The 13,964-nt window shown below is 35.7% G+C and overlaps 1 protein-coding gene across 2 annotated transcripts in view; it reads left to right on the top strand.

Moving 5' to 3' along the window:
* The window catches only part of PPP2R5C (protein phosphatase 2 regulatory subunit B'gamma), an 83,307-nt gene that overhangs the window by 53,806 nt on the left and 15,537 nt on the right, over positions 1-13,964 (top strand). For both annotated transcript variants that reach the window (XM_065635996.1, XM_065635997.1), the window contains 6 exons: positions 4,650-4,760; positions 5,372-5,464; positions 5,555-5,685; positions 7,999-8,058; positions 10,655-10,763; positions 12,925-12,978. In XM_065635996.1, the coding sequence (XP_065492068.1) occupies positions 4,650-4,760; positions 5,372-5,464; positions 5,555-5,685; positions 7,999-8,058; positions 10,655-10,763; positions 12,925-12,978 (558 nt within the window). The remainder of the gene's footprint in view (positions 1-4,649; positions 4,761-5,371; positions 5,465-5,554; positions 5,686-7,998; positions 8,059-10,654; positions 10,764-12,924; positions 12,979-13,964) is intronic.

Below are 13,964 nucleotides of genomic sequence, written 5' to 3'. Positions count from 1 at the left end.
GTAGATCAAAAGCATGTATGAATATGGCTTGCTTCTGTAGCTCCCAGAATAATTTCCTTAGTGGTGGGGATGATGGACGGCAAATTATCATTTTCGTGAAGCACACAGGCTAATACTACTTCATAAAATTGACAATATATAGGAACAGACAGTTTTATTTAGCAAGTGATGCAGTTTTCCCTGCAACTTTTCATGCATTATGAAAATTGAATTACATACTCAATTCATACTTAATTCTACACATGGGAGATTGATTTTGTTGTTGTTGTTAGTGTTTTGGGGGTTTTGCACGTGTGTGCGTTTTGTGTTGTTTTGTTGGGTTGTTTTGTTTGGTTTTTTCCTTCTCTGATCTTTGGTCTAGAATAAGAGATGTTATTGTGAGCAGAAGTGTACTACTTGTGGTTCTATTTAGCTGTTAGGATGGCTTCATTGACATGAATGTAGAAGGCACAGACTTTCAGATTCTATAGCTTGACGTTCAGAGCTGTTCGTGTGAGGCTTCACTCAGGCTTCTCAGCACAAGGGAGGAGAAAATGCATGAAGATATCTCTGACACTTACTTGCTTGAAAATATTCTCCAGGGTTATACAAAATGGGCCGCCAGAAAAGCGGGGTGCGTAACTACCATTGCAGCAAGCGTATCTGTGACGTGGTAAAAATGCAGCTTGTTTGCTTTTCCTTTTTTGTTCTGCTATCTTCCTAAGTTATGTCCTTTGCGTTCAAGTATGGTCAGTGGTAACAGCACAGAGAGAATTTTAACATAGTAGCCCAGTTTCCTAAAGATTCACATTTCATAATGTGGGGCTTGTGGGGTTTTGTTGTAGGGGAGTGGAGCTGCAGTGGGGTTGTGTTTGAAGTTACACTATGTTTACTTAGTACTTCTGTGGGAAATTTGACTTAGAGAAAATTAGGTTTTGCAACTTGTCTGTTTGGTCAAAAGACTGAGAGGTTAGGAAAAAGATTGGCCTTTGGCAGAAAGGTAAAGGTCTCACTCATATTAATTAATTGTAAATTTTCCTAAATTTCAGTGGCTTAATGAATGAGAGAGTTTCAGGTTTGTGCCTTCGCTGAGAGACGCTGCATTTTGATTTGAGCAATTGATGTTCTGTTAGTCAAGGATATAAAACACAAAGCAGATCAAATCAGGCTTCATTTGTTCCATTGCTCATGGAACAAATTATTCTGGTTTGGGGGTTTAAATCTATTTGATATTCTCAAAAATAAAAAAAATGTAAAACATTGTACCTAATACCTGTACCTAATACCTTACATGACCTAACTTCTTTTTTTGTAGCGAGAGCCTGAGACTTTCTCATCTAGAAAAGGCTGATTATTCTTCCATTTGCTTAACAACCTTAGCAAGTTTTAAATTTCAAGTCTAGTCTTCCTGGGTTTATTTTCTTGGAAGAGCATCGATTATTGTTTTCACCATATTTTTAGGCAAAGGTCGGAGGTTGTTAGTTGCTTGATGTCCATGCTTTTAAAAAGGGGAACATAAAGATATTTTAGCTTTAGTTTTAATTCTCTGAAATAGTAATTATTCTGATATGTCAGTCTCAGTCTGTATCAGACCTATATCTCAGTGGCTGAAATGAAGGAATATTCTGAAGAAAAATAGAGCATTAGGATGACTTTTCCTTCATGGGAAAATGATGTCATTCTTGCAGATTTAGCTAATACGGTTTGCTACTGCCTCCCACTGTCTGCTCTGCCATCTGTCACATGTGAGATGGCAGGACAGCACGTACATATGCTCCTTAGCCCTGCCAGTTAATAGGTAATTCACAGCATTATTTTAAACTGTGAGTGGAGGTGTTGATGAGAAGTCAGCATGTGAAGAAAGAAACATGGCATTCTGCTGCCTTTCCCACGATCCCACCTAAGATGGGTGAAACACTTTTCCTCTGCGAAGTAGCGTCTTTAAACTCAGACGGCTTAATCTTTCAGAGCTTTCAAAGTAATCTTCAAATGATCAGCAAGAAAGCTTTGATACTATTTTAAAAAAAAAAAAAAAAAGACACAAAAAATCCCAAACCAACCAACCAAAAAAAACCTCAATAAAACCTGAGGAAATAATAAGAATGTGTGTATGGCACATATGATTTTTATCTGTGATGGAATTTGAACAAAAGACTGAAATTGTGGCTTAACGAGTATGTTTTAAATGGGATATTGGAGTAGACCTTGCATTCTGAATAGCTACATTGTAAGTAAATTCAAACTTGTAGGGTTTAGGGGTTTTTTTTTCTCAAATTGAGCTGTATTATATACTTGTTGAAAGTGTAGGAAACTTTTGGCTGATGAAGTAAATAAAATGTTCTTTTGCTTCCTCAAGTAAGACATTCAGTTCAGTGCATGTTCCAGTGGAGTCACCTTATTTTTTTCCTAGTTGGTCCTGGAGATGCCCTGTACTGGCATGTTTGCTGAGCCAAGTATTGGTTTTCTTGAAAAGGCTCTGTAAATGTTTCTGCTGCTCCCAGTGATGTAGCCTTTTGCAAAGAATTTTTTTTCCTGGCAGATCAGCTGCTCTGCCCTGTTATCTCTTGCTTCGCCAGGCTTTGCAAGTGTATTCTCAGATTTTCCCTTAAATACTTGCAAAAAGACACTTTCAATCTTACAGCAATCGAACATCAATAAAAATGTATAGGTTAACTCTTACTAGTACTTGTGGTACATATTTAGGATGGGGAGTATATGTATGCCTTGTGCTGAAGCTCCATGTAACCGCTGGAGCTGATTCAATAAATGAGTTTTGTAGCTCCATTCAGCAAGGCCACCGTTCTCATTGTGAGCAAATTTTACCGAAATTTACTTTAAAATGTCTGAGTATTTTTAGAAAGCACAAAATAATCTGTGTATTTGAAAGCAGAATTTACTTCAGTGTTGTAAGTAGGAATAGACTTGAAGAGAATTTCTTTATGGAGCCTAATATAGTCAGTCATTGTGAAGGGGTAGGACAGAATGCCACTATGTTTTTATTTTGGCAGCCTTCTCATTTCTGCAACGTGTTCAAGCTGCTGAGAGACTGAGGCATTTGTCTCAAAGGATCATTTTGAAGTAGTGGAGGTGGTTTAGGACCATATACTAATTCAAATTGATCTTTATTTTTTTCTGTACAAAAATAAGTTTAGGCTGCTTGGTACTGGTTTGATAATGAGTAAGCAACAAAATAGAACAAGAAAGTCTCTATTGGGTGTGGCTAAATAGATTGTTTTTCTACTTGCTCAGCAATTTGGTTGTCTCCTACCAATGTCCGCCCTATCTAATACTCTGGATTACAAGTGGAATTGAGGAATTAGTCTCTTTTTGGCATTGACAGCCATAGCAGTCTTGCATATACAGATAAAAGCTTTTTCAGGTTTTCTTACTGATGTGCAGAAACCTTTTCTGTCCAATTTGCCCAGTGAAGTTTTAATCATTAACTCCTCAGGGTGTGAGAACACTCATTTGAATCACTCGCTGGTTGTTCCTTTCTTATCCACAGTGAAGCCAGCTGGTTTGGCTAACTAGCATTTCCTGTGGAGAATTTAGGATACTGCAGACCTTTTAGATCTTTGCGCCACTCTAGATGAGGTTACTCTTGAGAATGTGTGCTAAATTTATCCCAAAAATCATGTCAGATTTTTTTTTTTTTAGCCAACAAATATATTTTACTTTTTGCGATTATAATGCATTATATAAATTATTATGAATGCAATTGTTTCTGCTGATACATTTTTATTAAAGAAAACTCAAGCTCCATGCACTTAGTTATGAGGTTGTTTTGCCTAGAACACGACCTCATAGAAAAATGTTCTGTCCGTATGACAGGGAATGTTTTTTTTGTCTTTTTTAGAGACTTTGAAACTCTCTTCATCTTGAAGGGGTTTGTGAAGAGCATTACTTTGCTTCAAACACAGTATGAATGTGCATCTAGACAAGCACTTGGAAACATAAAAATAATTTATCTGTGTACATATCAACTACTTGAAAAGCGATTCATCTTTGTAGTCTGCTCCAGTTCCATGAGGATGCTAAACAGTTTTCAGGGGGCTGAGGATTCAGATGAAGTGAAAGATTAAAGGATTAGGATGCATATTTCTCCGCACTCAGTGCCCCTGCGATGTCAGCTAGATGGACATGGTTTAAGAGAAATACCACTGAGAGAGGGAAGGAGGAATTAGTTTTAAAGTTTTTACATGTTATATACTCACGGCGTGAAATGAAACTGATAATATTTTGAGGAGAAGAACAGTTGTGGATAATCTTTGTTTTGCATCTCTGCTTCTGACTTCCACTTCTGCAGGTTGCTGTAAGGCCTTATGAAGTGTATATACAAAAATGTTTGTGTAAACATTTGATATGCATTTGTTTGGGCTTTTAGAATGCGTGTGTAAAGACATCAGAGCAATATCCTCATAGAAAATGTCCTGGCAGTAGATTTGTGCTTTAGAGAGTATTGCCTGGAAAAGTGTTCTCCAAGTCAGAAATTGTTGAAGAAGAGTGAATGTACCTCATTATTGTTTAAACTACTGGGTTATGCAGCCTGTATTTTTGCAGACATTAATTAAAATAGTTCATGTGAAGAATTCTTAGTCAAAACCATCTTTGAAGTCTTTTTTTAAATTATTCACTTGTTTGAAAGTTCTTAAAGACATGCGTGATTTCAGTTTGCAGTTAATATGTTTCGAACATTACCACCATCTTCCAATCCAACGGGAGCAGAATTTGATCCAGAGGAAGATGAACCCACCTTAGAAGCTGCATGGCCTCATCTACAGGTATTTAAAGAAGATGAAAAAGTCACAGTCTAACAAAATTTTGACATTAAAGTCATTGTTTATTGACTCAAAATTGTTTAGTTTATGGGTTTATCTCAAGTCAATTACATTTATCTGCAATATTTAAAATATTTATTACATTGATAATATTTTTAAAATTTTCAGTTAGTATATTAGAGGTTAGAGGCTTGTTTCTTGCGGTACAGCTGTAACTGCTGTGACTTTAAATGAGATGCAGTTTGTCACTATGAATGCTTTGATCTGACTCTGGCACAGCTCTGGCTTTCAGAGGTACCAAGACAAACAGAGGAGAACAGAGAATTTTCATAACGTAGTTCAGGGCTTGGTGAATATTAGATTACTGTACGTCATCAGAGTAAAATCTAGTGATGGAGCTCAGCAAAATTTCAATGCAGTTTGAAGAACCTTAAGTTCTTGTACTTTGTCAGGAGAGCCAGAGCAAAACTTTTACTGTGTATTATATAAATAAATATAAATAAAAACATACTGCAGTTCTGAGTAACTACTTTGTTATTTTGGTAATATGCTGCTACTAAAACAGTTCTATGTTTAGAAGACTAATACTTTTTGTTCTTTTCTTTTTTTTTCAGCTTGTTTATGAATTTTTCTTAAGGTTTTTAGAATCTCCAGATTTCCAACCTAACATAGCTAAGAAATATATTGATCAGAAGTTTGTATTACAGGTGAGGTAAAAAAAAAAAATTCAAGCTCTAAATAATTTTACAATGCATTAGATTCAAGTAAAGTGTATCTCTTGTTTTCCTTCTTTGCAGCTTTTAGAGCTCTTTGACAGTGAAGATCCTCGTGAAAGAGATTTTCTTAAAACAACTCTGCACAGAATATATGGGAAATTCTTAGGCCTAAGAGCTTACATACGGAAACAAATTAATAATATATTTTATAGGTATGTCAGCATCTTTGTATTATGGTGCATGTGATCAGGTATACAACTAAAAATACTCCCAAGACAGTGCTAGCAATTTTTAAAATTCTTAGTAAGTTTATACCCCGTATTGCTACGTCTAACTATAATTAATACCATCCAGGGAGATTTAAATTAGGGTAGTCTTACAGCATAAATTTGGCAGCTGAGGTTTGAGTTTGTGTGTGATTCAGTGGGTGGTTTGGTATCTTCATCTGTGAGGTTTGGTGTTGTGTTTTGTTTTGTTTTTTCTTACTGGGTAGTAGTATTTGTATTACAGTAGTACCTTAATAAAATGTAGTTCTTCATAATGCAGAAGTTGGGCTCAAATTGAATGACTGAGAGATCTGGAACTTATTTACTCCCTTTTCTTTCCTCAGAACTGAGATGTACCATTTAGGTCTTGTGAAATATTTTTAACACCATAGAATAAACTGTAGTATTATCCCTGATACAAAAAATGTAAAGATGAAAAATTAATCCACAGTATTACCAAAGGTCTTTAGAAGCGTGTTTCTACTGACATTGTGTTAAGTGTGAATTCAAGATTATGGTGCCTTTTTTTAGTGTTTTGGAACACTTTTCTATATATAGTTGTGTATCTGTTTTACAGTTCTTCCATCATGCTTCCCTTTTTCTCTACCACTGTTGTTTTAATCCCAGAATGAATTTATCATGCTACCCCTTTAAGAAAATAGCAAAGAGCTGCCACATACTTGGTGCCATCCCATGAGTGGCACCAATCTGTACCAGCTGTGGAGGGAGCTTATCTTCCCAGTCTATGGTAACAAGGAGGCCTTTAGGAGAGATACAGAGGGGCTACTTAAAAATTATTATTAAGCCTTCAGTGTCGTGCAGACAGTTGAGCCAGTATGTCTTAAGGAGACAGTACAGGTGTATCTTCCAAACAAAGAACTTTCAGGGATAATGGAAGCAAAGTCTTCAAACACGGATCTGGTGCAAGGCTTTTGAAAGACTAAGAAATGTTCCAGTCATTAGATGAACATTGTAATAGTTTGTATAAAAGTGTGGTTTAAATCTGAACTGTGTATGGCAGATTATATAATTTGCACTGTAGAGACTACCTTTCCCTACCAAGTTGTAGGGCAAAAATAAATTAAACAGAAAACCTCCCTTAGTTATGTCATATTTAGGAACTAGAAGTTGAAACATTTTGCATCCAAGTGTAAACTAGTGTTCCTGGATACAAGCACCAGGGAGGAAAGTTTTTTTTTCGACTTCTGTCTTGAATTAGTGGGTTGTGCGTGATAAGCTCTTAAAGTATGTATAGAATTTTTCAAAAATATTTCCTTTTCTTTTACTTTTTCCTGCAAGTCATCAGTTTATTATTGTGCTTATCTAAGGAATGTGTGGGTTTTGTCTTATAGTCACTGACCAGAATTCTGCCCAATAGTACATTAATATTTTTTCTAATGTATTTTAAAAATATATATATATATATTAAACTGATCTTGTTAATTCAGTCCAAAGCTTTTGTGTCATTGTATTTAGTTTTGTTTGCAGTTGTTGGCATGAATTGCATAGAAAGAGTCTTTAGGTAGAAAAAAGTGTCAGATCAAATATTCTGAATTAAAAGTATCTCTTAACATGTCAGTTGATGACAAATTGTCAAATAGAAAATATTTTCAAATGAGTGGAATTATTTTCTCATAAGTGTAAATTTTTATAACTATTCGCAAAATACCCAAAGTTGTGCTTAGAACTTTCTCAATAAATTTACACTCAGGCGATTGGGAAGAGGGGTGGAAAGGTGATTGCCTGGTAAATTACAGTGCTCTATCAAAAGAAAACTCAGGAAAATTTGACTTCCTCTGTTCATTACAGAGCCTTTTGTATGCACGGAAATCTGTAATGCCAAAGAGCTTTTTAGATCCATAAGTAGTAACTGTTTGAACACCTTGTACTTGCATGCCCTATAGAAGGCTGAGTCATGGCATTTAATTATGCCAGGTGCTTGTGTTATTTTGATATTTAAAGCATTGTTTGCTGTGTTCAGTTTTCCATTATTAAAATGGCATTGAATATGATTATGGGAAAAAGCTCAAGCACATGCTGCTTTGCTAAATGTGAGAGAAAAGAGCAAGCATGAAGCTTGCAAGCAGCTTGATGTGGAAACACAAATCAAGCTGCTTTCAACACCATGTTTCTTTTCCATGATGTGTTTCTGTTCTCTTTTTACTGACTGAAACCTACCCGTAATGTTACATGGGGATCTCGGTGTTAGATTTCTATCTCTATTCGGCAGTAACTGAGTAAAACTTTTCATTTATTTAGGTTTATTTATGAAACAGAACATCACAATGGCATAGCAGAATTACTGGAAATACTGGGAAGGTAAGTTATAGGGTTTGTTTAGTTAAACTCACTCGATCTCCAGAGTAGACTTTAAAGATCAGGTTGAGGATTAGAGATTGTCACATGATATGAAGCTATTTTAATCTTATCTCAAAGCAAAGCTGTAAAAAGAGAATAAATTTTGTGGAAGGTTGCAGAAACACAGCAAAAGCTTGAACCCTGTAACAATGTTTTGGGATGTGACAATTCTTTAAAACTTTTTTTTTTAAAGTCTAGCTTAGGATCTCTGCAATTAATACTAGTTGTAAAGCAACTACAAATAACGTGTAACTCGTTGAAATTTATTCAAAAATTCTTCTAACATCACTAAATGCATAGCAGGTAAATGAAGCATAGGTTATGAAACTTCAGAAAACTTTTGTTAATCTCATTTTATAGCAAACTTCAGTGGTGCATCTGAAAGCCCTTGAAACTAAAATGTTACCACTTAAAGCCGATAGCCTCATCAAAACTAGTGTGGTTTTTATCAAACAATTTCCCTAATCCTTGTACAAGCTTTTGGGTTTTATACATTAATACACTATAAAAGCTTAGTTAGGTTTATTTTATGACATTTCGATATCTTTGCACATAAAAATAACAGGTCAGCAAGAGCAGGTTGTTCAGGGTTGTGTCTGGTTGGGCTTTGGAAATCTCCAATGATGGAGACTCCACAACCTGGGCAATGTGTCGCTGTGTTTCTAGTACCTGGAGGCTTTCTCAGCCTTTCTTTATATGTCAGATGCTCCAGCTCCTTTATGATGTTGGTGGCCCTTCACTGGACTCCCTCCAGTATGTCCATGTCCTTTGTATCCTGGGGAGCCCAGAACTGGACCCAGCACTCCAGATGTGTCTCACTGGGGCTGAGCAGAAGGGAAGGATCATCTCCCTGCAGCCCAGGATGTTGTTGAAATTAGAAAGCTGTTTTAAAATGTTCTAAGCTTGCGTTTCTGCCCGAAATAGTCATTTGATGTTCAATGATTAAAGGTACAAGATACACTGACGCCTGTAAAGCTTAAAATACTAGAACAGGGACCTAAATCTTCAAAACTGTTACTTAAGTCACCAGCTTTTTCATTCTTGGTTTTATTAAGTTAGCTTTAAGTGTTACAAATTTAAAAGTTAAGTCATTTTTTTCCCCAGACATCCAAATAAAAATTTCTAGTAGTTAAATAAGGCTTCTGAGCTGTAACTGTTCTGTACTGGTTATTCTTCCAGTCCATTAAGGAGTTTCACACAGCGTGCTGTTGACATTGAGCTGCTTATGAGTAATAGTTCTTAGTTGAGTTCCTGCGTTTTGACTTGTCAGAAGAGAAATTTAATTTCAGGCTGAATTACTGGATTTCATTCTTTGCTAAGTGCTATATAATGCTGGACAAATTAACACTTCCAGTAGGAACTACTGAAGTGGTTATGTTTGTTTCTGACAATCATCTATTGACAGGATCGCAGAATTTCTTCACACTCAATTGAGGCCAAACTTACCCTACAGTTCTGTTCCTCTTCATGGTTAACAAACCTTAAAACATCTTGAAGAAACTTTTTTTTTATGAAGTTAACATATATGTGTCAAGTATGTGGAAGTTATGGCGAGAACACCGTAGAAATGTTAATGTAGAAGGAGGGTTTTGATATTGTGCACTAGAGACTTTAGGAGGAATAACCTCATACTCTCAAAATACTTGTGCAGTCATTACTAGCAAAAATTATTTTAAGCATGTGCAGCAAGAGTGAGTGTTACTTAGCTTTAATTCTAGGACATCATCTGATTTCTGAGATATGAAATATAGATGAAACTTTGAGTTTTTTTATCTGTTGGGGTTTTGGTTTTTGTTTTTTTTAAAGATGTGTTTGATAGGTTGCTTTGCCTGAGTGCCTTCTGTCTTTGTTAGTGAAGGGAAAAGCATTAGAATGAATAAAATAGGATTTAAAATAGTAAATGGGCAATAGGATTCTAGAGGTTTTCACTGATGCTAATGCTAGAAAAGTGAGCAAACAAAAACCACTGTTCTAGTACTGTGATTTTAGGTAAAGGTGCAGTTGACTCAGTATTGAGGCACGTCTGCACTCACCAGTAACTGGGATGTTGTGCGTTGAGATGATGATTGGTTATATGCAAGAGTCTTGCAGAAGCAGTAACATTTTAGCAGGTCATGTTTTGACTTGTATGCTCACCTGGGCTGATCTGTTCTACATCCAGTCTCTGGTTCATTCTTTAATTCCATGAAGAAGCTGGGAGAAATATGTATTCAAAGCTTTGATGATAGTCAATAGTTCATAGCAAAAGTTGGAATGTGAAGTGTAGGTATAGTCATATCTTGCTTGGAAAAAGAATTTGGGACCTGTGAAAGACTTGGGTGAGGGATGGGCAGAGGTTGATTTGACTGTTCTATTAATTTATAAACTTCAGACAACTGGATCAAAAAATAAATAGTCTCTGGTGCATGCTTAATTTGTAATTTTTCCTGTTGCATCATGTTCTCCAGGAGATTGCAAAAAACCATGCGATGAAAACAGGAGGTTTGGTATATCCTCTATATTAGTGCACGTTTTGTATAATTACTGATTTTTATTTTTAAATTTATTTCCCTGGCAGCATAATTAATGGATTTGCCTTACCATTAAAAGAAGAGCACAAAATATTCCTATTGAAGGTTTTGTTACCGTTGCACAAAGTGAAATCACTCAGTGTCTACCATCCACAGGTAGGTTTTGTTCAGCGCTTTTCATACCAGTGTTTAAGTAAATTTGCCTAGAGAGGCCAGGGGGGTGTGGTCATTCTGATGTGGATTCTGTTCTAGGCTCCAACATTTCTCTGTGAAGTGACCTTGCAGAAATTACTTAATGTATGTACCTGTAATGCTTCACTTCCTGAGGGGGGGGGAAAAAATGAAAAAATATAGATATATATTTTTTTTTTAAAAAAAAAGCACTGTAGTGTTGATAGATGATACACTTGAAGTACTTAGCTAAGGTGAGAGTTGTTGATATTTATCCACGAACAGAATTTTTTGCTTATCTTATTCCTGTCTGTGATGTTTAGACATACCTAAATTGCAGAAAAGCATGGTTTTAGTGAATGTCATCTATAAACTTCTTTTTTTTCTAAACTATCTGGAGAATTTCAGCTGAATTCAGTTTCTTAAAACTGTAAATGTTTTGAAAAGAATTGGGGCATTTAGTATTTACATCATTATTTAATTCAGTAGATCTTTTTAGAAGTACATAGGGAAAAGTGCGACTTCTGAGTTGTGTTGTGCCTTTGAACCAACTGTACCTCTTCTGTGCTGAGTTTTAGTTCCATTCAGAATTCCTAGAGGAGCAGGAAAATCATACAGTGTTAGAGACAACAGTGTTATTTCAATATTCTGCAATTTTCTCTGTGAGAGGTTGTTACACAGCTTTGTTTTTTTTAATTTGAAAGTTCACCATTTTCTATGTTAGTTCAAGTACTCCAAGCTTTAAGTACCATTTCTTCAAATAAAATTACTAACAACTTGTATTTTTAAGAACACCATTTGTATAATTACAGTTCTCTAGCAATTAGAGCTGCTTATAAGCATTTGCTTTGAATCTTGCCTACTGGGACTCCCACCAGTTCCTGTTGAAGTAGTAGGCCAGAGTGGCTCCTGTTTCAAAATATGGGGTTTTTTCTTTTTTTTTCTAATGCTATGGACATAACCTGTAGGGGTGTGGCCAATCAGGCCTTTCTTATAATCTCAACTAGTGCAGACGTCTGTGATCGCCACCTTTTGTTCTACCTACCTGAGACGTATTGGTCTTTATCTGTTCTCCTTAGTTCACAAATTAATTCTCAAAAGCCTCCAGGTGATTTGCATTCCTCATTACTGTCAGTAAAAAGGAGACAGCGACATAGGAATGCTTCTCTTACATGTTCTCCTGAATGAAACGGGAAGGTACTTCAAATGAGCTTAGTGTGTGAAACACCAGAGCAAAATCACAAAACTTGACATTGAAACAGTGGCAGATATTCACAAGGATTTGCCACCAAATCCAGATACACGTGAAGAAAGCTAATTTCTGTATTCAATTCAAATTTACTTAGAATAGCGGAGAACACTAGATGTAATGATCTTTATACATTCCTCAGGTTACCTAGAGACATTCTTGGTAGCAGCTGTCAGAAACAGGAAAGGAATTGGCCTCATCAGCTGAACTTTTATAAATGGAGAGACGTTAGAAAAATGGTTAAACAGTTTATGAGCTGTGCAGTGATCCTCCCATTTACTTTGGGACTCTTGGCCTGTTGATTGAAAGGGATGTAATGATTCACTGTTTAGGCACAAATACAACTCTCATTCTCCAAACTGAAGTTGGTAAATGCTGTAATTCAGCCTTGGCTTGCATCAGTTTTACATTGATATGCATAGTTTTAATTAATTCTCATATGTAGAATATCCTATGATTTACAACTGTTCAATGCATTATTAACTAACTTGGGCTATGAAATAGAAAATACTTACTAAATCAGCATGGATACCGAAATGTTAGCGAGTGAAAAGTACTTTAGAGGACAAGATTGTGATTTTTAAATCCTATGTTTGAAAATATGAAGTGTGCTGAAATGCAAAGTACTAGGTTGAAAAAGAAAAACGTCAGATTATGTGTTTGTCTATATTATACGCCAGAAAAAGGTGAGGACAGAATCGGGAAGGTTGTGAAAAATTGTTAAAGGGTATTTGCGCTTTTGTCGTTTAAATTGTCTGCCAAATAATTTTTGTAAAATTACGGAAAAACTGTTTTGTTATATTTGAATTCAGTACTGTTCTTCACTTATGGTCATGATTTGAAAGTGTGTTCAGTTTCACATTGCGTGTTAATGAAAGTCTTTTTCTTTTACTGTAGCTGGCATACTGTGTAGTTCAATTTTTGGAAAAGGACAGCACACTTACAGAACCGGTAAGTTTATATTGTTATTATTATATGTTCTGGAATATTATTATCCCTTTCAACTGTATACTGTTGAGGAAGGTTTTGGGAACAAAGTATTGATATGTAATTGTTTTTATTAGGAAGAATCAGATACTTAGCTGTTTTGATCTGTCACATTCTGGTTTTTTTAACAGTTATTTGGAATGTCCAAAGTGAATTAAAACAGTACCAAGAGCATACCTCCTGCAAACACGCCAGAGTTTATTCTGCTTATTTTATTCAGACTGACTGGGTGTGAGGTGGTTGATCCAGAAGCAGTTTAGTCTGTTATTTGCTTGCCTGAACTGTGCTCTGTTGAGGGACTGATGTTATGGTGGAGCACAGAGCTGTCTACTGATGCAAGGCTTTTGAGTCAGATCCTGTTCATGTCTACCAAGTCTGGACCATAAATAAGGCCAGACTTTGGTCTGGCTGCACATAATTGCATAGATGAATAGTTTTAATTGTCCTTGATAGTATGTAGTGTTTTGCGTCATGACACCAAATATTCAGTGGGTAAGAATGAATATTTTTAATCATTAAGTAGCAATCAGTAAAACGATTGCTATTAAGAAAAATGCACATTATTAGATTATAACCATTTCCAGTGTAAAATGGGAAACTGGGATTCTTGAAACAAATGAGGTATGCAGCGAAGCAAGAACTCTCTTCTACTTGGAGCTTTTATAATGGTAGAACTTAATATTTGTGAAGATATAAAATCTCAGACATTCTGTCATTCGTGCTATATGAGATCTTGAAATTTTAGCTTTCTTCCAGACATCAGCTAGGATGTTATATATTTCCTTGTACAAATCTGAACGAAGTTCTATGTAAGTCTGTTTCTCTTTTTGATCCCAAATTAGTACATGATTACAACATTCTTTAAAAACTTAGCACATGCGTCACCAAAGTACTAAGCTCCCCTTCCAAAAATTCTAGTCATCACAAAGTAAAACTTTGTTTCCCCTTAT

The sequence above is a fragment of the Caloenas nicobarica genome, chromosome 5 (genome assembly GCF_036013445.1).
Source record: "Caloenas nicobarica isolate bCalNic1 chromosome 5, bCalNic1.hap1, whole genome shotgun sequence".
Taxonomy (NCBI): Eukaryota; Metazoa; Chordata; class Aves; order Columbiformes; family Columbidae; genus Caloenas; species Caloenas nicobarica.
The sequence above is the reverse complement of the archived record's forward strand: the minus strand, read 5'-3'. Positions and strand labels throughout refer to the sequence as shown.